This window comes from Athene cunicularia (genome assembly GCF_003259725.1).
Source record: "Athene cunicularia isolate RWA chromosome 1 unlocalized genomic scaffold, athCun1 chr1_part2, whole genome shotgun sequence".
Classification (NCBI taxonomy): domain Eukaryota; kingdom Metazoa; phylum Chordata; class Aves; order Strigiformes; family Strigidae; genus Athene; species Athene cunicularia.
Window position 1 is genome coordinate 7619225 of NW_020799092.1, and position 27850 is coordinate 7647074.

The 27850-nt window shown below is 37.4% G+C and overlaps 1 protein-coding gene across 2 annotated transcripts in view; it reads right to left on the reverse strand.

The window, feature by feature from the left end:
• Positions 1-1550: 1550 nt before the first annotated feature.
• Positions 1551-27850, reverse strand: part of BCAT1 (branched chain amino acid transaminase 1) — a 63460-nt gene continuing 37160 nt past the window's right edge. For both annotated transcript variants that reach the window (XM_026864300.1, XM_026864293.1), the window contains 7 exons: positions 27700-27819; positions 25268-25431; positions 23484-23626; positions 17593-17678; positions 15553-15693; positions 14529-14603; positions 1551-8957 (listed from right to left, as the gene is read on the reverse strand). In XM_026864300.1, the coding sequence (XP_026720101.1) occupies positions 8916-8957; positions 14529-14603; positions 15553-15693; positions 17593-17678; positions 23484-23626; positions 25268-25431; positions 27700-27819 (771 nt within the window). In that variant the 3' untranslated portion in view covers positions 1551-8915. The remainder of the gene's footprint in view (positions 8958-14528; positions 14604-15552; positions 15694-17592; positions 17679-23483; positions 23627-25267; positions 25432-27699; positions 27820-27850) is intronic.

The window sequence follows — 27850 nt, forward strand, 5'->3', positions numbered from 1 at the left end:
TACGGAAAATTTTGCTCTTCTTGACAACAGAGTAATTCTTTAGCAGCTCTGTTAAAATCACCACTGTAATGCTACAACAACAGAACACTGGCCAAAAGGAAAGGAAGAAAAACTGAAATTCCACATTTTTGTTAATATACCCTCAAAATGGACATTTCTCATTCTAGTATTGACTGCCTATATTGGAATCTGCAACTTTGTTTCCTTGCCCTGTTTATATGTACAGAATGCAGCATTTTCCTTCTGCTTTGTCCTCACACTGTATGAATTTAAAACTTATTTGTTGGTCACATCAACTTTACAGGACTATGTATCCCAGATCAGAGTCCTCAACTGATACTCTCCATCCCCAAGAACACAGTGCTGGTGGTAGTACTGCAAGTGCTTTAGTGAACAGAAGTATTGCCAGCTACTGAAGTGTTTCAAAAGGGAGGATAAAAGGGGTTTTTTTAAGTTTTGCTAAAAGACATAGGTTGGTCTGTCTCTGAAGCTCAGTCAGCATCTTGTGGGATCCATCCTCAAATTATTACTACTTGAGATAAGCGGCTTTTGAAAGCTGTCTTACTGAAGCTCAAGCTACAGTTACAGTTAAGAAAGGTTCCCTTAGAATGAAAATGGAGATGCCAAAATACAGGAATAAGGTCTAATTCTGACATGTTAGGTTCATTCTCCTAGCAGTAATTAACAACTCTTAGTACTTACCTGTCTACAGCTTCTTTAAAGTGTCCTGTATCCATGCCAGCTTTCTCTGAAGTCACTGAGAACCAAACCAGATGGAATTTTTACCCTGATGTGTACTTTACCACAGCATGGATCAGTACTACCTTTAATCACTGTATTCCCTGTACTGAAAAGGGGGAATATGTCAAGTATTTTGCTAAATATAGCTACTACAGATGGCAAATGTCAAGATTTTAATGACACTCACTTTTCAGCGCTTTCCATCTTCAAAGGGCTTCCCACTAGTTGACATACTTTAGAGTAATGACTATTCAGAACTGCCCTGTGAAGTAAGCGCTAAAAGTATAAAGTTGTTTTCTGGCTTTCTTCTCTCCCTTGAGTTCATCACCCCAAAATCCTTGGAATGGGGGCTGTGTTCAATCACTGCTACATAGTCCTGGCATGTTTAAGTTGTTTCATGAAAACATGGTTAGCAGGTAGGTAGTTTTGCTGCTTGATTTGTGCAGCATTTTACTGTAAGTGAAACAACTGGTTTAGCCTCCAGGCTTGGCAGGGTAGATGTGTGTCTGCCATTTTTAAGGCCTCATTCTTCCCTCTCCTCTGAGTGTCATATCCTTAGACTTCAGTGGAAGCCAGAAGGCAGAATATAGGCAGAATACAGAATATTGCATTTTGACTATAGAGTTAGCTTATCTCTCACCACTTACATCTTGCTTTGCTGTTCTTAAATGCCACACTTCATTCAGTAATACTTTTTCCTTTTAATCCAGCCTTCAAGAATGTATTTCGTAACAGTTCCCATCTATGGGATAATTATGTTTAGTTAGCTGTACTCAACAGTGATGATTTCATAACATGTCACAAACAGGTGCCCATTAAATTCCTTTATTGGAGACAGAAACATTGCATAATTACAGATTTGATGAGAAAAACTGCAAATAGTATAGACTGTTTCCACTGCTAGCAAGATACGGTTATTACAGGATTTATAGACATAAAAATATAAAGTGTTTCTTTCGTGCCAGATGGTCTGTACATAACAATGCCATTAGGAGCGCTTAATTGTGCTTCTACAAAACCTTTAGAGAAGAATGAGGTAGGGTTTCCTTTAGTTTATCCAGTATTTTTTCACACATCTGTCCTTTAGTGCTTTTATATGCTCACATCATTGTAAAATACCCAGTTAACTTTAACATTTGAGAAAACAGAGACCCTTCAGAGGTGTTTACTTCTCCCTCTTAAAGTTGTTAATTTCCCACTGTTTATATGCTACAATTCCAATAAATACTACTGAACCCTTCTAAATGCCTTGAAGGTCAGGTAGATTGGGACATCTGTCTTTCCAAATTTACTGCTTCAACAGAAATTATCTGCAAATAACTTCAGATAAAACTTGTCTCCATCATAGCAAAGAACCTCTACATTCAGTCACTCTTCTACTACAGTAGCCAAGCTAGAGTCCATGCCATCTCCGCAGAAGATGGAGGGAATAGATTCAATCTTTGTCAACAATCTTGACTGTGGACTAGAGTTAATTATATATTTGTCTCCTACTTGCAGTTCTAGTCAACTACTGGGCCATTAGAAAATGCATACAAATTATGGGAACAGAATAAGCCATTGACCTGTAGGAAACATTTTCTCACTCTTAGATGATCTGGAGCATTACCTGTTTATTTTAATCTAATAATTTACTGTTTCATGACATATAACAGTGTGTTTCAGTTTTCACTTAAGATACTAGGGCCCAAGTTATGAAAATGTAGGCACAGATGTAGGTGTTTAAGCAACTGAATACGAGCATTCTTAAATAGTTATAGAAATCTACTATCCTGGTATATACTTGGTATACCCAGGTAGACTCTGTTTTGGACTGAATGAGAATGGTAATGATGTTCTTCTGATCTGTCTTGACTGACTTGGGTAATTTTACTCTCATTCCTTAGTGTAACTGTTCTGGAAACAGAAGACTTTTCACTTTACTGTTTGCTCTGGCATTTGCTGCATGCACTTATTAAATACTCGAGAGTGTACTAGCAGGGTATAGTAGAGAAAAAAACCCTGTTATTTCACCTGAAGAAGTCACAATTCTAGTGATGACCAAATCACAATGGAGTTTTGGCATACAGGAAGAAGGTGATTACATAAAGAATAAGACTGATTTCTCCTCATAAGCTACAGAGACATGATAGTTTAAGATAATAGTTCAGTGATACTGTATCAGAATTCTAGAATGAAAAGCAAAATTTTTATAAAAGCTTTAAAATTTAAAAGATTCCATGTTCACATCTTGATTACTTTGATCAGAAAATGAAAGAAAATCTGTTCTTGCAGTATAGTACCACCTAAGATAACTTCTGAGCTCCACCATCTCACACTTCAATGACTGCTCTAAGCCTGCCAGAATCAAGTACTATGAAGAGTTGACATTATTAAGAGAACCAGCTCTTAGGAACTTTCCCAGCTCTTGCTTAGAAAACAAAAGCACTACTCTTATTTTATCTACTATTCCCTGCATACTTCTTTGGTAAAAAGAAAAAATGACCAATGTTGGAAAACCATTTAGAATGTTGTAGCTAACTATTTCCACAAAGCTGTCTTCTCTTTTTCTACCCTATCTTTATCCAGCAGATATTTTAAAGACTTTAAAATTCTGTATCAAGATCTTAAATACTCCTGGAGATCTTCCTATGAAGAAGCCTTGTTTTTTAAAGCAGGGCATGAGAATTCAGAATTGTATTAAAAATCAGACACAATAAATTAAGTTTTAAGATAAACTAACAGTATAAATTCATATTCAGAGAGAGGAATGAGGATCTAGCCATACTGTTATTAGTAGCAAATTTAAACACCATTATTTTTAGTAAATTTGGTTGTGCTTATCAAGATTTATTTCTATCTGAGCTAATAATTCCAAAATTTTGTTCCACATCTAAGGCCTGACTATTCTAATTCAGTATTGTACCACACCCACTAAGTCCTAATGTACTTGGCTGTTCTAGCTCAAGGTAATGGCTAAATTAGGGTTTTTTTTATGGAGTTGGGGGATATATTTGCCAACTGTTCTATATAGATGGTACCCAGATTTTGCAAGGTCAGGGAAAATATCCTGGAATTCCCATTAATAACCATCATACTCAAAGCAAGACATGGACAGGATTGCTACAACAGTATTTTTATACTGATGCAATACTCCCTTTTGCTGTTATGACCACAAATACCAATACTTATTAAGAAGTTAATTAACTTAAATGATTTAGGACCTATGAATTATTTTTCCAGATGTTGAGGATAGTGACAAAATAGAGTAAAACACAGCTCTCTGACACGTCTCATTGCTCAGTATTGCAGTTTAGAAAATTTGTATTTGACTGATAAAGAAGTCTGTCTCAGTGCTACATGACAACGTGTACCACTAGAACAGTTGTAATCTAATGAGTCTACATTGTTGGGGTACAATGCTTCCTTCAAGAATCACTTCTAAATAAGATAGTACTGTTTGAGAGGTAGAAGTGAAGTCTCAAGATTTTTCTGTATGCTACTTTATATTCTGAACTACATATTTTACTTGTTTATGGGTTCATACAGCAAACCTTAAATGTATTTTTCATGCAAATAACATTTTTCTCCTGTGTAATCAAGATACTTCTATTCTAAAGCAATCCTTGAAATAATGGACTTTACACAGCATCTTCCCCTGCTGCTTAAAAAGCTTTCTGGAAATCTTATTTGATCTGTAGTAAAATAACTTGTTATGCAAAAGTTTGGATTAGAGTGAAAAGTGGTATAAATGGTAGTACTACTACTACTACTACACACTTACAAAGAGGTTAGATAACTTTTCCAGGGTCACAAAGCCAGTGGCAATCTGTTCAGGCATTATATTGGCAGGTGGTAAAGTGCAATTCCAATCCCTGAACACCTGCAAGATGAATAAAACACTTTTTCACTTTTTTTTTTTTTTTTTTAAACTGTCACTATTGCTATTGTGAAAGGACAAAGAATGCAAAATTTGCTTAAATGGTCACTTTTAGATATGAGACTAAGAGACATCATGATAGGAGGCTGGGGAAGGGGCTGCAAGTCTGTGTGGAAGGGAGACAAAGACAGCAAGGAACAGCCCACCTCAGGGCATGCTCAGCCATCATTTATACCTGCACACTTTGCAGTATATGAGCCTGTCAACTAGAGCATGAAAACTCACCATGAGTAGGGTGAATCCCATGCAGAGAGAGCCTATGTGCCATAGTCTGGCAGGCTGTGCTACCATCTCTGTATTCTATTTGACAGCAAGGCACTATCAACAGACAGTTCACACTAAGCAATCTGTTGAGATTATGCAGATTGTTCTGGAGAAGCCACTGAATTCAAGAGGGTTCCTCCTCTAATTAGGCAGCTATGAGATCAGTCCCAGCTGTTTTTCTGTCTACCTCCTTGGAAGACCATGTATTAGGCAGACACTTCAAATAACATGCATTCCAAATTACTCTTTCAAATATCACATTTTTCCAAATTACCATTCTTCACGCTTGAGGAAAAATAAGTATAAAATTAAGTATACAGGAGACACTCAACAATATCTCTGCTGAATTAGGCAAACACTGAACAACAGTTTACCTAGAAAGAGGAGGAGTGGAGGACAACTGCTTTTTGGCTTTAGATAGTTGAACAGGTAAACAATGGCTGGGTAGAGATATCTCTCACTATCTTGCTTTTGGTCTTATCAGACTTCCCTTCTATATACCAGAAAATTCGTGTTTGCTTTGCACTGCTACAGACTGAACAAATTATCTACCCCAAGCAGGAACCTTTATTAGCATTCTCATCAGAGTCTGTCACTGTAAATTCTGAACGAATTTGCACTCATTGCAGTTAAGAATCTAGTTAAGTAATGCCAGTTGCTGAAGCCATAATGCTTGGCATCAGAACAGCTTGTATGAAATGCCAGTTTCATGAAAAGTTCTCTTATTTGAAGGACTTCTTTCCTATGTATGAATCATGCTCACCAAACAGAAAATTAAGGACATGCTCAATACTGAAAATAATAATCAAAAGAATGTAGGAGAGAAGAAAGAACATACAAAAATTAGAGTTCATTATTATAATTTTGAAGTATCAGTGTTTGTAAAACATAAGCATGTGAAAGGCTGAATCTCATTTGATCAACCCAATTAAACATTAAATAATAGCAGCCAATTATGCAAATATCACACAACAATATTAATTTGTTGATCTTTTTTGAACAGTCTCAAATGTTCCTAATTTTAGACTATATTATGTCTTAAATGATCAATTAGCGGAACCATAACTAAGTGATGAAGAATGGATAATTGCTTAGCTATGATGTAACATACTCTTTCTATGTCAATCTGTGGCAATTAAACAAATAGGGCACATGGAGAAAAGATGTGCAGATGTTCTTTTACAATCTATTATTAGCTCAGGGAATGCCACAGTTCTCTCCTAAATTGTAGAGGCGAAAATAGGGAGAATGCAATACCAAATACTCACTCTTATTTACACATATTATTTCTTTCCTTTGGTTAACAGGATAAAAAAGCAGTGGCAGAATGAAGGGTAGGACAGCATGCAATGTCAGCAGAATTTCCTGTACTGTACTGACCCCTCAGCTCCCTTATTTAGGTTTTAAATTTTAAAATCTAGAACCTATTCACCTGGATCCTATTTAAAAAACAAGCACAATTTTCAGTTGACAGAATAAAGCAATTAACCAAGATGTTAAAGACAACAGTTAACACATACACACTATGTGTTTTCATTCTTCTCTGCTAGAAAAGTCTAAAAGCATTTCTGGGGGTCATTCCAGTTTCATCTTTGTCTCCATAAACTCAAAACATGCAGTAAAAGGAAAGGTGTCTCTCTGGTGAGTGCAGGAAAGAATGCAAACCACAGTAAATGAAATTGCCTGGTTTCTTCACATTAAATTACTTGCATCCAATTTAAGGACAGTTTTACACAACTTTTAGATTTACACTGTAGTAAAATAATTCTTCTAACTGGCCCTTATGATACCTTCATGGGGATTTTTGATATATGGTATCTGTCAACTATATGAACATCCTGAGATGTTACCATACAACCACTTTGCCATGTATCTGAAGTTAGATATTTCCGCTTTTCCTTTTGCTGCTAAAGATGAGGCAAACATAATGGGGCAGATTAGATAGTTCAGTAACAGGAAGTCACATGTGGTTGCTCATTACATAATCTTTAGAGCTCCATGCCACACTCTAGTTAAAGGCACTCATTAGTCTTGTCTCATTGAATAAAACTCTCTACCCCACATTGCATCTTGACATATGCCCCATGTTAATTTTTTCACCCATCTATTTAAATAAAAAGAAAGACTACCAGCATCTTATAATACATAGCAAGATACTGAACAAAGACCAGCACACAATACAGATTCAAATGGCCAGAAAAGCAGACACGCTGTACTATTGCTACAACATTTTGTGCTTGCAGTTGTATTCTAAAGAGAAAACAATTCAACATATTTTAACAATGGTTACATTGTCAGAGAGATCCTTCAACTGTTCTTCATTAAAAGATCAGATTAGATTGCAGTGAAAGATAGTAAAATCGTGATTTGAGGGAGCAAAAGAAAGTGATGGCTAAGTAGGGTTGTATTTAAAATCTGACCAAAATTAAAGAGGAAAGCCATAAAGCTACCTTTTAGCAGTTGTGTAAGGCATGGATGGTCTGTTAGAAGTTATATTTTGCCTTTTTAAACTATGTTAACAAGTGCCAGTAACTATAAAGGACTTATAAAGCATGGGAGAGATACTGTTGGGTATTAAAAAAAAGTAAAGCACTAAATATTTCCCTTAATACTGGTGCACCTCTATTGAAAACTATGGCAATAAATATTCCACTTCTTATAGTGCTCCATTAGTGTCAATAAAGTTCCACCAGATTTACACTGAAGTAGCACTTTGGAACATTGATACATAATATAGTCATCCTTTTTGGCAAGTGATATCTTAAAGCTGTTCGACAAAGCTGTGTGCAAAAAGAGAAAGCTAATAAATATTACAGTATGATTGTTAGTGAACATTTGCAGAAGTTATTTCCCTAACTATGGGCTACATGCTCTGTATTGCTTCCAAATAGTATCAAGACTGCATGTGAGAGAGTAGAAGTATATGAAGAAGTATGTACTTAGTCAAAAGAAAAGCAAGGTTTGAATGAAATTCTTTCCTTCTTGTGCTAGATATTTTCTGTGGACAACATAGCTTGTTGCTTAATAGGAAGGCCCTATTAAAGTACACGTGTCAACAGAAGCTGGATACATTTCACAACAAGTGGTAAAGGGGAGAAGAACATTTTGCTGATCTGAATTAGGTGACTGGATGATGAAAGAAATTCCTCAACCTAAAGATCTGGTTCCTGTGAAGAGTGGTCCAACTTTCACAGCCAGTTGTCTAATCTTATTTTCTAGACACTCACCTGGAAGGCAACACTGTGTCCACAGTGCCCAGCTCTGTGCTAGGTCAGACAAAGGGTAATTCTTGCCTTATCAGGGCATGACCAAGTCCTATAAGTCATACATGGAAGGATGTATTCAACTACTAGAGGTATGCATTGTCCAAGCAGCCACTGCATATCCCTTGGAAGAAAAGGCAATAGGCCAACAGGGAGCATCTTGCAGGCTAGATCATCTCAGATAATTTTGGCCTAAAGAACAGAACTGTTATTTGACAGAGCGTGCATGAGGGGATCTAGAGAGCTATGCAAACTCAGCAATATATCATACAAGGAGAGTATGAAAGGAAAGAGCGTATGACTAAACCTGATTGTTTCCCAAACACAGAGCAAAAGGCAGAAAAATGGCAATAGAACCCTATGGACAGCTAACAGGCAAGGTCTTTGTGTTATGTGACAATGTGCTCTGCTGGCGGTGGCAGTTAAACCAGATGGAAGAACAGTTGAAGAGCATTTTACAAGTTTTCAGACTGTACACAAGACACAAGGAGACACTAAGAAAACCATTAGGAAAGTTCTATTGCGAACATTTAGCACCTCTACCAAGAAGACAGGCTTCTACCAACAAGTTTATAGTAGAAATCAAAATGATTGTGTTCACATTTGCTGGATTGTGGAAACAATCATCCTGGGGATCAAACTGACTCAGAAACTACACTATACAGTCAGCCACAGAAGTTGTCTTTATTCATGTCTGTTGTGTCTGGAGGGTCTGAACTCTTCCACCTTCACGATACCAGCACTGCCCAATCACTGTCTTCTCTTCCATACTGAAATGAAGCAAAAATGAAGTTTAAGAATAAAAATTAAAAGTAACAGTGCACAATTATGATAACTTTTTAGGTCTATCCTCATAAAGATTCATATACACAACACTGATAGTAGTTTACATTATTTCTTATGCCTTTATTTCTGTCTTTGATTTGAGTAAAGCCTAGAGGCAGCTTAAAGCTTTATTCATCTTCCAATAAGTAGACTAGGAAGGGATGATACTGATACTCACTAGAGATGATCCAGAATAGTACTGATTCACTAGAGCCTTCCATCAATTTAATATAATTATTCCCTGAGGTCAGTTCACTAATTCATTCATAAGTATGATCAAGCTCCAAAAACCAAACACATTTGGTTGTATTTATTTTTATTTTCAAAGTGGCTTTTTATTGCAGGATTCTGACTGAATGTGAAACAAAAACCATCACAAATACCACAGAGTACAATTAGAGAGAATTATAACCCACATAAAACAAGTCATCTTTCCATATGCAAACCAACAGGATCACCAGGCAGAAATTAAGGTAACCTACCACATGGAGCTGTATCCTTTCCAGGGGAGGATACAGTCCCAAGGAAGCACTTTTGATTGTTAAACTGGCTCCATGTTCTAAAGTTCTTTGTCACCAGTGCTGTAAACAATGCTCCAGTGAGCCCCAAAACCCCACATATGGCTCAAGTCTGTAAGTAAAGCAGAGGTGGACAGACTAGTGGCAGAAGTAAGCTGGTAGCCTTTTCCCTCATAGTACCATGTTCAGGGAGTTTGAAAACACTTTTCACAAAGGAATAAAGACTGGTTTTAGTGTCTTTATGTAGGCTGAAAAGATCACTTGATAATTTCTCAAGAGAGGACAAAAGGAAAGTTCCTCCAATCTAGGTTCTGCATCAGCAGAAAAAGAGATAAAGGGACATTAAAACAGGGAAAAGACAACAGCTCCAAATGAGGATGAACCAGAAAACCACACTTCTAGATCCACAAAGGAATGATGTTCAGTGTGCCTGTGTTTTACTCTTTACTTCAGCAGGTAAAGTCTCTAAATGACCTCCATATGTATCACATCTACTTTTTTTTTTTTTTTTTCCATTACTAATTCTGCTGCTACCATTCTGCAGTCTGCAATGTGGTGGACTAAGCACTGGTATGGTGCTACACAGGACCTTGAATGATTTACTTGTTCAAAGGATTTCCATCTTACATTCCCAGGTGTCAGCATGGTTGCCTTGGGAACTCTATCCAAGGAAAAGCAGATGTATCATTAGTTTAACCACAAAGCACTGGATTACCCTCATATGTGAGGAAATTTTGCTGAGGATGGAAGCAAAGAGAGAAAAAAAAGAGATGTCTTTGACCTTCATATCACTGCTTCTCAGAGAAAAGATGGCACTCCTACCTCCCCCAAATCCAAAAGCAGACAAAGGCCAGGGAATTATTTGTAAATTTTGCTGGCTTTAGGTAGTAGTATCATCTAATGCTGTGAAACGGACTTCAGAAATTGCAAGGGTTGGTCTGAGTTGCCATTTGACTATGGTTTCAACTTGCTTCCAGAATTAAAAGGGGAATGAAGATGCTGTACCACAATCAAGATGTTTTCATTCCAGAATAAAGCCAGATTTACCTTCCTTTTCTGATTCTGTCAAAGAATTTGTGACCTCAGGCTAGTCAATCCCATCCCTCTTTTCCCCCACCAGAGGTCCTGCTTTATAAAAATTAACACATACACTCTCCTTCCCTGGTTGTTTTCCGCTGGCCTACCCATTTAGATTATGCAACTATAAGAAAGACAGGGTTTTTGTCTAAATGTCTGTTCACTGATGTCTTGATTGCAGTGTTTAAATGTATTTGATATAATGTAGTATAAACAATATATCTTGCCTTCTATCCATCCTTTCCAAGTTGCATCTGATCTACACTTTAAAGAGTATAGCAAAAAGCTTGTTTATTCTCAAAGCATGAAATTGAAAACCACAAAAATATCTGAGTGGTATTTCAGTGAGCATATTCCCAGAGAGAATCTCATCTCTAAATCTTCTAACTCAAGTGGTTATAGAAGATAGTGTACTATGACTAATTCATTCGTGAGCACACCATTACTGTATACAATGTAAATTGTTTAATCTAAAATCTTTATTAGTTTTTAGTAATCGTGGTTTCCACTCAGTGATAGGAAGGGAAATGTATATCTTACTGCTGCTACTGCCTCTCTCAACTGGCATGAGAAATGGAATCAGTTCTGCCCATGAGTTTCTAATTTGACACTCTAGCTCTAGTTCCACTGAACAGCTGTTCAAATCAAAAGAAATCCTGTTGAACACAGAAGACTTGCAAAAGAACAATGAGCAGCATGAAAACAGACTTGGAAACACAATAATGAAGAAAATCTGAAAATGTTAAAAAATACTACATTTTACACAAGGGAATCAGTATAATGATATTGGATATGGAGCCTTGCACCTCTTGTTCACAGTTTCAAATGCAGGACAATATTGGTACTGAGAAATTTTACTTTTTTACAAATGTCCATTGTCCCACATAAGATGGATACATTGCCCTAGTTGAGGCAACAGAACAGTACAGCGACCAAAGATGTGATTGGCTGTATTTCCATTGCATTTTATTCTTCAGGAATTGAATGTTCTTTGGAATAACCACCTCATCCTGTCCAAATGATATGACAGTAGTCCAATGATACTGCAAAGAGATCTTTTTTTTTTTCTCTCCTGTAGAATACATAAAACATCTTTGTGAAAGATCCTGAAAACTCCCCTGATATTTTAAGAATATTACATGTTCCATTTTGTGTGTTGCAGCATTGTTTTCTGTATGACAACCTGGGCTCCATTTGGATATGAGCTCATCTCTCCACAGATAAAAAAGTACAGAAACACAGCCAGCAACCACAGATAGATTCTTAAAGAGGAAGCAGCCATCATTTTCTTTAAAATCACATTTCTATTAATGAAGTATTCTAACTCTCCTGTGTTTTTTAAAGAAGAAAGAAAACACAGAAGTAAACATATACATAGTAGTCCAGCACTTTCCAGGAGTGATGGATTTACTCTTGGCATGTAAACATGTGATTGTTGAAAGACGAAAAAGTCCGTATGCGTAGTTGTAAAGTAAAAAAGTCCAACAAAGATAATGGTTAGAAGCAATCCACACCTTTTCAGCCTCCTCCTGAGCCTTGGGTGGGGGTGGAAAAGCAGGGTGAGCAGGAAGACCATGGGAGAAAGCCTCAGGGAGCAGGCTGGATAAATTTGTCTTAACAATCCACTCACTGTCTATTGGCCAAGGGAGAAAGAAATATCTTCCAGTGTTGTCTTCTGAAATAGAATTCTGGATTTCACAAGCCATTCTTCTAGAGAAGGCACACGCTTGTCTTATGACACAGATTGCTAAGGCAGTATCTATTCCTACACATAACAACAAGGTGCTAGAACTGGCCTCAACGTTTTCTGATGCTGAGCTGTTCCATGACTGCAATTAGAAGGAATTGATGGAGACTCAGACTGATTATAAATTGTTGAAGGCCCTAAGATATACTGAAAAATCATAACCTAGATATCAGAAGATAACACAGGAGTTACACAACTAGTTTTAGACATTAAAAATAGATAAATTACATACTAACAATATGGTTTTAATACAGAACAGAGAGCTATGGAAACAATGATCAGTGTGTATCACATTCGTGTATAATAAATAAGTCTGGACATATGAAAACAAAAACAAAGTGATGGACACCAACTGTTATTTTAGAGAGGTGCATCAGGCACTTGGCATGAGGAAGATGAAATAAAACTGTGGTATGTAGTGGGATTCTGGAAAAAGGCTACTGTGTATTCTTATAGTAAGATGATAAAAATGTTAGATGCAACTGAGCTGAGAACATGGAGTAGTAAGCAATAAATGCCCTCAGTAAATAATAAAATCTAGAACCAAAGATGCCTATGCTTCTTCACAGCTATCAGTCCTACTGTTTGAAGAGAAAGACCTAGATCCCAAGCCATTACAGTTGGTACAGCTGATAAAACAGAAACATGATGGGTGAGTGTCTCTTTTTGCCCCCATGAAAGTTAGCTCAGTCTCCAACACAAAGGTACCAGAATATCAGGAATTTTGATTTCCTCCCTGATTTGCAGTCAGAATGTCCAATACTATTCTAAAGAACAAGAGATGCTGATCCCATGTTTTCCTCCTAGAGAGCAGTTAAGTGCTCTTGCTGCATCATTTGAGCTACAAGTCTTAGGAGGGCAGGGAAGCCGTCATGCTGGAGACTAGCGGCTTTGAAAGGTAAAAACATGTGGAGAAACAAGAGTACAGAAGAGCTACCAAAATGATATGAGATAGCCTGACTACTCCTTGTCTAAGACTGCTTCACCCTACTTGAATTAAGCAATGAAAAAAAAAAACTTGCAGTGAATAGAAATGGATTTACGCTTGGACTGCAATATAGCACAAAATGCTAAATAAATAACATTACATAAGTGAACCTGCTTGTCATGGGATTTTAGGTGGGTCAACATATGACAGCAGACTGCAATTCATGAGTAGTTTTTGTCTGGAGTCTCATCAGAAGAAATCTCTGTGAGATTATTTCTACACACTAGTAAAGGGCCTGTAAAATGGAAAGAAAAATCAATTTTAGGACTCTTCCTTACAAAGTTCTGATCATTTTATGGGATTCATAGAGTTGTTATGTGGTACAGTACATCTCATAATCTTTCAAGAAGATTCTTAGTTCAGGGCTTACTGGCAGGAAGATAAAAATTTTAGTACCAAACCTGAGAAGATCTTTAGCAAAAAGCTACAAATGTAGAACAGTAACCATCAGACTTGATTTGAAAAAATCATGTCAATACTGCAAAGCAGCTGCTATCAGATTATAAATAAATGGTCTTGTAACTTGTCAAGACCTACTCCTATTCCCAATTCCCCCACACCATAAACTACACTAAAAAAGGAAAAGAAAACTGGCATCTTAAATAAGAAAGGCCATCACATGCTGCTCATTGTCTTTACCTGTAATGGTATTGACTGCTATGCCCAGGCATGGAGGTCCAGCACAGATTCCAAATAGACTTTGATATTTAGCAAATCACAGAGTAAAGAACAGTTTTAAGAACAAGAAGTGACCATGTGATTGGAAAGATGCTGAGAAACAGAAATGATCGGTTGGCTGTGCCCAGTGAGTGCTTACTTCTACACCCATCTCTTTACTGATTAGCCTATATTCATTTGTGATTGTGGTTATTAAGATGCTGCATAATGTTATTTTTTCCCTTCAAAAGGAACCTATAACATCAGTACTGGATTTCACTGATAACAGTAATATCTTACAACTCTCATCCAGCTTCCAAGATGAACAAGTTAAAAATATATCACTCTCCATCCATATCATACTTTCTCAAGGGAAAAAAAAAAATTGATAGAACAACCAAACCAAACAGAAGAGTCTACATGAATTTATAATGGTGCCAAAGCACCACTATTAAAAATATTTTTTCTGATGTTTTCAAATGTTCACGTTTTATTATTTTATCTGCTTAAAGAAGAGGAAGCACCTTACCTGTATATCACTCAGCTTATTGAGGAAACGGGTTGCTAACTGAGGTCCATTCTCCATAGTTGGAATGTGCAAATGCTGACATTGAAAGGGGGAGGGGGGGCGGAATGGAGAGAACAACATGAAATAATAGTTTCTTGTACACATGAATACCTTAGGGTCACCAAGAACTTAAATAAATACTTATCAAGCTTTCTAGCCCTCTTTACAAGTAGGCAAGGATTGTTGTAAAGTTTTTTATAGGAAGGCATGCTGATGCTAATCAACTTAGATTAGTTGAACTGTTAGGCTGTTTTTAAACAAAGGTTAATCTAAGACTTCCAAAAGATCTTTCCAAAATGGAAGGTATGTTGTACAGGCAAGAGTAATAACACTATACACAGTATTTAATTTCAAAGTATACAAATTAAGTTTGTGCTGGCTAAACGACATCGTTAGCTTAACAGTCTGAATGCCTGTGGAATTCCACCTGTGCAGGAGAAATTTCCCATATGGTGTATAGGAGGTGGAAGCAGCTGTGCACACTCCTGAAACAGCTCTTCTATTAGAACTGAATTCCCTGCAAAGAGGGATGAGGAAGCGATGAACTTGAGAAGGAAAGAATGCAGTAGCTCAGAAATTTGGTTCCTTGCAAGTCTTTCCTCTCCTCACTTTTCCCAGGTGCCTTAAACTTGAGAAAAAATGTTCAAATAAAAGAAATGTGGGAGAATGTATTTTTCTATATTTTCAAACAGGCTGGGAGCTCAGAACTGTATTTTAATTATTTTTCCTTTTCCCAAGAATGGAGATTTTATTATTTTAACTATTAAAAAAACCTCAGAAGATGAGGGAAAGTTTTATTCTGACGATATAGCAATAATTCACTTGATAAACAACATACTGATACTGTGCATCTTTCCAGGAGCCTCTGGCAGCACTCCTTTTCTATCTTACTTGTGTTTTGCTTCAGCTGCAATTAATTATGATAAAATTCTGAAGAAAGAAGGAAAGGGGTAGGGGGGAAATAAAAACAGAGACATTTTCTTACCTTGCCCTTATACAAAATTTTAGAGATAGGACATACAATACAAGCTGTTCCAGCACCAAACATCTCCTTTACTCTGTTTTTTTCCAAGGCAGCTGTCAGGTCACTCATGGTGATGTATCGCTCAGACACTTTAAATTCTCTCTGCACAAGAATAATCAACCACAAAAATTGTAAGAAGTTTAAAAATAGTTGTGGGGTGTGTTTTTTGGTTTTGTTTGTTTGTTTGTTTTGTTTTTTTCCCCTATGTAGAAACATTTCTACTACAACTACTAGCCTAGGGTCTATCAGTCAAGTTTGGGCTGTGATCTTTTCAAACCTCCCAGTATCACACATGATAAATTCTAATCCAAAGAATAACCTTCATGGAAGCCAGTGGCTTGTGAGATACAGTGCTGATGGTAAAATGGCACTTCCCTCTGATTTGGTACAGAATATCAATATTGCATTAGGGAATAATACAATAGAATTTGTCATGAGTTATGTGACACAGGATGTGACTACTCATGGTATCTAGCATGCTAGAGTTTGTACAAAAATTACTCAATTATGTTAAGAGAGCTTTGCACCCCACCCTCAGACAATTCCTAAACAAAATACATTCTGTTAATTCCACCTGCAATGACAATAAGATGTGATATATTTCTTTAATCACTGATGAAATTTCACACTGTAGCCTGCACACAGCTGTCACATACAAAAAATAACTGTACTGCAGGTATGAGTAAAGCAATTCACATCGGATAGTCTTAACATAGGAAGTGTTTTATGTTTTACAAGTGTTGAAGAATGTGTAGTGACTGATTGAGGGGATGTGTTTAAAGAACAAAAATAAAATCAAACTTTGAAATTTTCATTTCATGGATTTATGTGGACTTTATTGTCCTATCAGACCAAACTAAAGATTAGCCCTTGTTTTATATGCAAGCTTTGTAATATGGAACAGAGATGCTTACAACAGCAGAAAACATGATTAGGTCTGGAGAGGATAGTATATGGAGAAAGAGGCATGGATACTATGTAAGCAGAATTTCAGTTAGGTTAGGGAATGGAGGTCAGAAAGAAGAGTAGAAGACACCTGATTATTCAAGAGGACTGAGATGAGAGTCTGGTAACTCACAGACAAGCCCTATAAACTGGGAATATCTGTCTGTGCTGAGAAGTGAGCACATATATCTACTCTAGGGGAGTTCCAATATGAATAAAGACGCATAAGAGTTCAGTGCGTGTCAAAAAGTGGCACACATGCGCTACAAAATACATGCCTAGCTCTCTTTACTGAAGGTTAGATTTAAGTGATAAAAATGTGAACTGTATTTCAGGAACTCTTCCAGCTACAGGTGGTTGAAAGCTGAGTTAATACCAGGGGGAAAGAATAACACGCACCTCTGTTACTCCTATTACTCCTCCCTAAACATAAGCCTGACCAAACCAGGAGACAGGATACTGGGCTTGATGAGCATTTAGCTGTATTGTAGTCTTATCGAAAATGCAATAAAACCTTTGAATACAGTACACGCAGAGTGAACATTTTGCTGCATTTCAAGATATAAGGTAGTCCCAAGTGACTAAATAAGTACTTTGATGGCTACACTACAGAACTGGAACCTGGAAGAAGACATAGGACTTCAAGACTGTGGCTGGATTTTAGACTACATGCTAGTTATTAGAAATAAGGGTGGAACCAGGAGAACTAAGTGGAGAAATAGTGTGCTGATGACTGAAGTATAGCTGTGGTCATGCTCAATAATTGTTTGCTTCCTTGCTTTAAGTAGCTGGTACAAGTGGTTTTGATGAGAATTTTCATGTTAAATACTAAATGGAGCTACTTTAACAAGCTTAGTATTGTTCTGTGTAACAGGTGTGGGTATTTTGATGATGTTGTTGGGAATCTATGAATTAGCATACTCTTAGTTCATATTTAAATTAAGGGATTTGACCAGATCAGTTGAACTTCAAGATACTGAGCACCAGGAATGCTTGTTTTTGTCAATGTGATAACACGGTAGTTGAAACCATTATGGCCAAGGTCTAAACACTTACCCAATCGCATGCCAGATCCAAAATGCTTTGTCTTGTCACTCCTGGAAGGATGATGCCATCTAAAGGTGGGGTTGCCAATTCATTTTCTGTCAAACAAGAGAAATGGAAATGCTGGTTGAAAACCAAAGAAACTGATATTACACCAAATAAGAAAATTAAAAAGAAGTCGAATTATGTCAGGAATGATCCCTACCCAGTAAGATGCAACATTTGTCAGAGTTCTATAAGAACACGGGTTACACAAATTCAATTCCAATAAGTTGTTATTGCGTGTTTGTAAACTTTTGAGTACACTTCAGTGGGAAGAAACATATTTAATACATCGATAAATACATGGCTTAAAGCCTAGTAGTAGGTTTTATTCCTGTGTATTATGGATTCACTACTGGGAACCACTGAATGGCTCAGTCTTCAAAATCAGAATAGAGAGTCACAAGGGAAAGCCATGCCTAATAACCCCAGGGCATAGCATGACTTTCCCTGAACTGCTTTACTTAATATAGGAACATAGGGTTCAGTATACCTACATCGTAGCATTAATATGAAACATCGACGAGAAATTTTGAGGCCCATTTACGAACAAGCAAAGCAGTGGAAACCTTGCCAAATCCATCTTGACAGGAGACTTCCTTGATCACCTTTTGCCTTAGTCTAGACATCCTATTTTTCCCCTAGTTTTCTTTTTATACAAAAAGAGCAGCCCTAATAAAATTCCAAATGCACCAACAATTCAAATTGTTTAACTACTTTGGTTTGTTTGCTTGTATTTCTGGTTTGTTTTTGAAAAAGAACATTAGATAAATCACCTTACATAACTAATAAAACAGTAGATAAATGGTAATCCATACTTGATAAATACTTAAATTACAACACAGAAGTTTGTAGTCTTTGTTCTTCCATCTGACCTTTGCATCAAATTAGTCTTTCTCATTTTAAACCATCACTTTCATTAAACCATCACACAGTATACTCAGTGGTTTGTATTATCAGAGAATACTGTCTCCTTCAGACAGCCAGGCTCTTTTAAGACAGTCTCAAATTTGCACTGAGAAGACATCTACAGTCTTCCAGTAATACTCTTCTATTTTTTTTCTAACCATTTTCTCTTCCCAATGAGAATCCGTTATTTTTCATGATCTTATAAGTATACTATCCTGCTCATTAAATCCATAAACCATTATGTCTTTTGATTCATTTTTACCTAGTCACATAAACGAACAAGATATGTATCTTCATGGTTTTATAATGCTCCCTTATCCCTACCCACAAAACATCACTGAATCCAGGCCTGTTTAAACCAGTCTCAAAGGAGAAGCTGTCTTAAAAATGTTTCTGTATGTCCTGTGAAAAACTTGCAACTGGGAAGAGAGAAAGAGGGTATTCATCCTTGGACTGAGAGAACAGGTTGAGTTCAGCTGTATAATACTCCATTTTCAACAGTCAGCTAGATAATTTTGTGCACAAACACTGCGTGTCAGCCACTGCATACACAGCTCTGTACTGACTACAGCATGGGCTCTCTCTTGCTCTGCAAAAGGGGGCTTTGGGAGCTGGGGTGGCATGGGGAAAAAGAAAGATAAATAAATGGAATTGTTAAGTGCATCTGCTACTCACTGTCCATTCTCTCAGGAAATGTCTGTTACTTTTTAATGTAGCTACCTCTGTATTTACTCATTTGTAATAGAAGTTTTTCCTACCTGTACTTCCATGTTCCTTCCATGTTCCTTCCATGAGGATCCATACACACATAAGTAATAGATGTAAACTGGCTGACAAAATGTATAAAAAAGCTGACCTAGAACAGGCTATATATTCTGATCTGGTTTGACTAACCAATAGTGCCATTCCCTAACTATCCCAGACTCCTAAGTACAGCAGTGGTCTCTTCTTTCTCATACAGTCAGGAACAATAGATTTTCTTTTTTGGAATCTGTCTAGCAACACTCCTTATCTTGATCCATGTCTGGTCCTAATTCTGGCACAACTGTCAAAAGAAGAGGACTTAAAATCTTCCCATGAGCCACAGGGCTCACCTCGTTCTGAACAACTGAAAACTTGATATTCTACATTTGTGATCCAGTCATATAAAAACGGTCCCCTTCTCTAACAGAAAACTTCAAATAATGTGGACCTTGATACCAAACACTGTGACTACACACCAGATAATGTTCTCTGTTTGGTCATGCTGCCACATATCTTGGCCAGGATCTGTTTAAGTTCAACAACATATTTAATTGATGTGAACTAGTTTGAAAAAGTGCCAGGACAAACCAGCTGCCAAACAGCACCGAGCAGACAGGACATGGGAGTCTCAAAATGTTTCAAACAGCCTGCTCTGCAGAATTTTGTCAAGCATACATATGATGACTACCAGCCTGGGGCCACCCAAGGAACATCTGCTCCCCTGGTATCCGGCAGAAATGATAATGCTATACAACATGGCATTCCAAAAAACTTGTCCTCTCTGTGAATTGATGCCAAACCAGGCTCCATATGACATCAGTTTGTCCATCTCCAAAAAAACAAACTGTGAGCTCAGACTCCATTTGCCTTTAGAATTATTTTGATGGGCTAGAAGCCTTAAAATGTATAGCAGAAAAAGTGGGGGAAAGACATTTGAAGGAAAATGTCAGGGTTTTTCTTCAGTTGACTACTGTTACTGTTATAGTAATAGCACTATCAGTCCAGAGCTCTATTACACCAGGCATGGCATAGGCATGCTGTAACAATGAAACTCCATCAGGGGATTTTTAAAATGAGGTCTTGCTTATTACACAGTTTCAATTTTTACACACTTGTATTTATGAACATAGAGCAGATAAGATTCCAAACATAGGATGCCTTCAGTACTAGTCATGCTATAACAATGCCGAGAAATTCACCAAAATATATTTGATACCAAATGAACTTCAGAGTCACGGAGAACCCAGAAAGCCCTGATCTTGCTATTATTAACAGCTGACTTTCTCTCCCAGTTTGTTCTGGACATTTCTATCTCTTTCTCCTTTTTTCCCTCAGGCTTTTATTCCACTCTCCCCTTATGCAAGCACTCTCTTTGCATCTCTGACAATTTACTTTCCTCAGTCACTTTCCTCTCCTTCACTTTTTCTGCCATCTCATTCATCCACTTGTCTCCCCTCCATGCTATTGCTATGGCTTTCTATTAGAGCAGAAAGTACAATCCTTATTCTGTTAAATAGTCTACTTGTACAAGACACTTGTGCAGCACAAATAACCCTCCACCTATAGAACACTAAGCAAACTTGCCTGATATTTTACCTGAGTGTTCCAGAGAATCTTTCAACATATTTGTTTTTTAATTTATGTAAGCTATATTGAAGTGGACACTATTAATCCCCATTTTAATAACACCACAAAAATACTGAGTAATGCCTGAATGCTATTCACAATGCCTTAATGTTAAAATTAGAACTAGAGCCCAAATGGGTCCAAATCATTTTGAAGAAACTGCATTTTTAGAAAATGCACACAGATTTCATAGTTCTCAACCTTCAGGTTAGACATATGCTTAAATTTTAAGGTTTTCCATAAAGTCAAGCTTATATTTTAGGCAGAAGAACAGGTATTATTAAAGGAAATTACTTTCAGTGTTAACAGCTTCTTGGGATTGTTATGCGCACTGAAGAGGCAGGTGGAAGGGTCTGTAGGGTGACCAAAATTTTTACTTTGTGAACATAAACTGTAAATATTATTTATGAATGAGATGTCACACTCCTGTATTTATGCAACAGCAGGGACCCAGATTTGGTCATATTATAAACCTCAGATAGAGCATCAGTGGGCATACAAGATCACCACAGAGCATGTCATGCTATTTTACCAGAAATTGAGAAGTTTCCTCCCCTACTCCCTCCTCAATGTTAAAAATGAAACATTTTTCCGGGCTCCTCCTGCCACCCAAGACAACATTTCATGTTTAGTCACAATGCTGTAACTGAAAATACATAGCAAAGGCTTGCAAGAAAAACCTACTCTCATTGGAAGCATATATGTCCTTTAGTCTAGTCTTTACTGGGCTGGGTCTTTGATTTGTTATAAATCAAGGAGAACAGTTCAGACTACTTCTGAACATACAAAGAAGGGCATTTTCCTTTTGATGATGATCTGCAATTTCTGCCTCACTCTTTTTATGTTAGATCCCTCTCTCAGCTGCATAATTTGCATAACAAAACAAAACCACAGCCTAAGTAAGTATCCTTTGTGAAGTGACAGAACATAATGGAAAACACTTTTTAAATCACAATGTAAAGCCATAGGCAGATATGTGATGACATACATTGGCAACAAGAGTGATTCTCAACCAAAGATATCTTAAATTATGCATTAATCAACACACTGGAAAACACCGAAATACTCCAAGGATGTTAGTGACCACATCATGTGAAATGGCAGGTTTGCCAGTATACACTTAGCTTGGGTGGCATGAATTACAAGTTGTTTGCTACAGCCACCTCACAATAGTGCTATTCAGTAGTGCACTGGTAACACAGTGATTGGCAGATCTTTGGAACAGTACGGTGCTGCAGCTGGATAATTCCAGCATATTCCTGGTTTAAGTACAATGAGAACATTGATTTCTAATTATGTCCTCCCTTCTGTGTCTATTCCCTGGGCAGAATGAGCCAAAATCTATTTTCATGTCTCTCCAGCAAAGTTACACATGGCATGAATTTGGCCATCTATCTACACTGACAAGTCTACTGCTGCTCTAACAACAACAAGATTTCTTGTAATTTATAGTTTCATTCAAAAGACTTCACAGACTCATTCAACACTGAGGGAGTATCATCCTTGTTCTTACAAAAATGGTGAAGACTTTGCAAAAAAACAAGTAATGACACTGGACATGGGAGACTGGTACCTGGATTCCATTACCTACAATATTCAAAGCACACTGTTGTCCCCACAGAATGTTGCTTCTGTACTGCACCTGAGCACTGTCAGAAAAATGTCAGTTTTCAAGGGTATCCATGGCACTATGACAAAATCAGAGTCTGAACCCTGCATCTGCTGCCATGTAAAAAATCAGTAACTTAATTTTCATGGAGTGCCATCACTCATGCAAGTCAGGATGTGTCCTTTTATTCACTTGTCTATACATTGGCTCAGTCCTTTAAGGACTCTGAGTCATGTAGTCTTCTGAACCAGTTCTGAGGCACAGCTATCACTTCTCAAGCACTGAATATTTGCATGCTAAATGGGTGTTTCTGAGATGCCTAAATAGATACTCATTAACTAGATAGTTTTCTAATCAGCATGTATGTTGCTCAGAGATAACTGTGGGTACAAAAATAGCTTCAAGAATGATGGTTTATCTTGAAAGCATCATTTGAACATTAGTGATGTGTAACACTGAAATGTTTATCTCTCTCTCCCTCCACTCAACAACACTTCAAACTCTTCAAAGAATGAACCAAGTGCTTCATCAGTTGGATGCTGAAATACTTTTGGTTATGCTTCAGGAACTTGACTTGCCACAGAGTGATGAAGGGAGCCACTTATGCCCAAAGCCACAGAACTTGAAAGGTTACACAGCTGTAAGGAGTCTTTAGTATGTCTGCGCTTTTTCAGATACAACACCTCCTTCAAGATCAATCATGCTGCTAGAGTTGACACCAAACCTGTAGTGTGACTTTGTGTATGGCTAGACTTAGTATGTTATCAGTAGGCAGTACTCATAGCTGCTCCAGAATCTTATCTTTCACAATGGTGTAACTAAGTCACCTATGGGTATTCAGAAGAGAATGAACACTTCCTTTGTTAAATCATCTTCACTAAGAAGATTATGATCTGCACTTCAATAACAATTTTGTGGATTATGGTCCCAAATGTCTACTCTGTTAGAGTTTTCATGTTTTATGTTACTATACCTCCATCTTCATTTATCCAGTAGAGAAAGAGATTCATTGTTCCAACTTCAGTTATTTGGTGATCTTCTCCATAAAGCCACAAAACCTGCTGGCAGCCTAAATCCAGGGCTTCTTGCTGGGCATAAATAGAAGAACCATAATTCCTTCCAGAAACAAAAGAAAGAGCAAAGAGTTCTGAGGATCTGGTTGGGTATTTTCTCATTTCTGTGCAAGGTTTGTGCACATCTACCTTATGAGCAAGTGCTCTGCACAGTCACTACTTGTCCCTGGAATATTTCCCTTGCAAGTACTCTACTAGCATTTTACTAGTTCATTTGTATCTACAACCCAAAAACTTTGAAGAGCTGAACAGCATCAACAGCTAAAACATATCCATCCAAATTGCCTTAAAAATACATCTTGTTCCATTCTCTGGACATTCTAATCTTTGCGATTAGATACCTTAGGAAAGCATTTGTCTTTAGCAGTTGGCATTCTGGAGAGAGAGTAACAATTCTCACCCAGCTCATGATTTAAAAAAAAAAACCAAAAAACAAACCCCAACAAAACCTCATCTCCTGTATGTCAGATGAACCTCTTGGAACACAAAAATTACCAGAGGTGAGTGATTTCTTTTTTTAATAAAAGATTCATAGAACTAGTAGCTACAGGATCTGCAGATGGGCCTTGATGAATTTCATATCCTTGAGGAGTAACTATTTCCTAAAATACTGGCTTCCAGAGTGAACCTGACTGAATGCGTTTACTCTGTAGCTGTTTTGCAGGGGGGAAAAACCCTTTCACTTCTGATATTCAACCAACCATCAAGACCCGAAGTCAGCAGCTAAAAAGTGCTGACCAATGCTGGAGTTAATTTCACATGTCTGGGCACAAATCAAATAAGTAGTGACTCCAGATTATGCCTTTCTTCACAGTTGAGGTATGAAGGATACACAGGAAGAAATTAATATTAAATAATATATAACTAAAACTAAGCAAAAACTCACAAAGAGTAAAGGGCTCAGAATATCACAGTGAAAAAAGGAAAGCTGTTTCCTTGCCCTTTGATTATTCTGCTAGCTCAGTTGAGCAGCAATTGACAACTACTAACTTCCTGCTTGGGAAAGAAATTCCCAGGTAGAGAAAATCAGCCTCATTTAAACCAAAGACCAAGAATGTATAATCAAGTCATTTATTTAGCCACATCCACGTTGCTTGCTCCAGTCAAGTCCTAAACAGCTTCACTCTACAAATCAAGTACTTGGACATTAAAAATTATGTTTCTACCTAACTAGTGCTTTGGTCTAGTTCAGCACAAAACTGCCAGAATATGGTCAACTCAAGAAAGATAATTGTCTCATGCTTCCCCTTAAACACCCATGCTCCCCTAGCTAACTGTAGATGGCTTGTCAGGACAGTCTGCCAAGGAAGGAGGTCAGCATTCAGTGCAGCTCACTACCCAGCTGGCAACAGGCTGCTATACTGAATGCTGCATCGCAGAAGTGGTATCTTTAGTGTCAACTTCTGCAAGGGGAATGACCAAAGTATTACATGGACACCTTTCAGCTCCAGTTCCTCAACTTGAGATGCTGCAAAATTGAGTCTGCAAATAATCCACTTGACTGTAATATCCAAACAAATTGTGCAACTGAATTGTATAAACAGTATTTGCAAAGTACAATTTTGAAATTTTTTTTATAGTATGTGGTTTAACCACTACATTTAATACCTCTTCTGGATTAGATACTTCACTAAAAAACAAATCTTTTGAGCTGTGTAGAAGATGTAAAATTATGTTTTCTTACCCTCCCAGTTTGCAGTCCCCTGTTCCTCCTTTCCAGGCTCTTACATATTTCGGATCTGCCCATAAGGATATTGGATTAAAGCTTCCACTTGCAAAGTAAGGGCCCACAGGGCTCAGTATGACATACAGTAGGGCTTTAGTTGGCTTCTTCACTCCAAGGGAAGGCTGAAAATATGGAATGTAAACAAATCAAAAGTATACTTCACTCCAAACATAAGATGCTGCAAAATTAGCTTTTGAAACACTGCTTTCAGAACTACAGCATGAGAGTGCTTTTACCAGGACAATGTAAAGTACTGCAAGGAAGAGAAAATATTTATACAACTTCCCCCCCCCATCCAAGCAACATAACAACCCTAATTTTATATACTGTCACTATTCACTTACAGGTGTTTCATTTGTCTATATATTATCCTAAGCTTCTCAAATAGTTTAAAGCTTTTGAGAATTCAGAAATTAGGTTAACAAGATACTATATAATTATATGAATTAATCTCAGTAGAAGCCTGCAAAGCCTTCTGGGGCAAGGAGTGGCAAGGACCACTGCTAGCAATAAAAACAGCTAAGGAACCACTGTCAGCTGCATTAGTGATAAGAATTAGCCAATGCCACTTAGAACTGGCATTAGTAGTGTCAAGTGCTGGCTCTGTGAATGGCTGTGTGACAAGCTAAAATGATTTGCCTGCTAGAAATTGTTCACACAACAGCACCATTCCAGGAAATAACCTGGAATGTATCACTTTCTTTCTTTTCCCTTTCTCTTTCAGGGGTGGCTTCTCACACTTCACATCATCACCATCAATACTTGAAGGTGGAGGTGAAAACTTTGGCACTGATCAAAGTCTGAATCCTGTGGTAGGAGACTCTGCTTAACTATATTGTTCTTTGCAAAGCTCAGGACTGAGCACAGAATCACAGAATGATTGAAGTTGGAAGGCACCTCTGGAGATCACCTTGTCCGACCCCCCTGCTCAAGCAGAGTTATGTACAGCTAGTTGCCCATGGTTCTTGGTATCTCCTACGCAACTGAATGTGTTACTACTTTCTCTCCACTCAGAGAAACCACTCTCATAAAAAGAACAAGCTCATCCTTGATGTCTCAGATTATGTCTCCATTGAAAAAATGTTATTGAACTTAAATCATTAGGACCAAAGGTCTAAGCAAAACACTGCACGCAAAACACGGGAAGCTAAACTGTGAGGTGGGAGGGAAAATAATAGTGTAATAACGGAACTACTGGAAAATTTAAATAAGCCTTCCTCAGGTGCTTAGAGGGTTCTTTTGATTTCTGTCTACCTTACTCCTTCAGCAAAACTTCTAACAAGATTAACTAACTGAGATCTTGATATTTTTCCTGATTCTTACATGATCATTCAAAAGACTGGCATGACTGGGTTTCCCAATTGTGCTATTTTTTCATAAATGATTAGCAGGACATTAAACCCAGAAATAACATATGGCATGGTGGAAAGGCAAGATGTGATGGCAAACCTGAAACAAAGCTCAACAGCAAAAGAATTTCCAAAAATAAAAACAGGAAAAAAAAATTCCAATTATTAAAGAGATCCTTCCATCTGAAAATCTGCAACTAGTTTACAGGCATTAAATTAATGAAGTCCTAGAACACATGTGACATAATGCTCATGTATGGTAACTATTTACATATGTGGATATTGCAGAAGAGTAACTTGCCTAGTTGGGAACCATACATTCTTTAGCTTCCTTGTCCTATGCTCTACTGTTATAGGTTTTTTTCTTGCCACTGATTAAAAAAAAACCCCACCCCCCCTTAAAGTTTTAATTAAAATAAACTCATAAACTCCTTGTTTCTAATTCTCTTTATAAATACTATAGGCTCGACTCACAGTCACATGAAACTCAGTACACACTAACACCTAGTTGCTACGGAGCCTCTTATAAGGTCAGGTTTGTCTGGCTTCAAGAATAAATGACACAAGAACTTGTTCTTAGTTCTATTAAAAGTCTCTTGGAACCACCATCTTAATTTACTGGGTAGAATCTTCCAAAATCTCACTAAGGTCAGATGGAGGTATGAGACGAAATCACAAAATCTACAATGTAAATTTCTGTTCCCTCACGTTCTCTCCGGATTATTAGTATTTTAAAGGCATACATTAACATGTCACAAATAACTATCCTTTTAGTACAAAACCAAAGTTAGTCTAAATTTTGCCATTACAATCCTTAATGGCTTTCTGTGCTCTGAATCAATGTGTCCACTAGGTGGTGGTGTGGTCAACATAAATTTGTGAAGTAGTGCTACATGTGACTAATTCAAAAGCAAAACATAAAACCATTTTGCCCCTGAACTGTAATATTGTTGTGTCTAACGATTGCTGCGTATTTCCTTTTATGGATGGAGTCTTTTGCCGTATGCTTAAAGTTAACAGAGGAAAAAAAGTGTTTCACACCTCAGTTCCAATTAAGGTAGGACGGATATACAGGCTGGCAGCAGCTGAGTATGGGACCCACTCCTTTTCCACTTCCACAAGCTTCCGGATGCACTCTAACAGCTCATTCTGGTCAAAACACTGGGAAGGAAAAGCAAATGGGGGGGGGGGG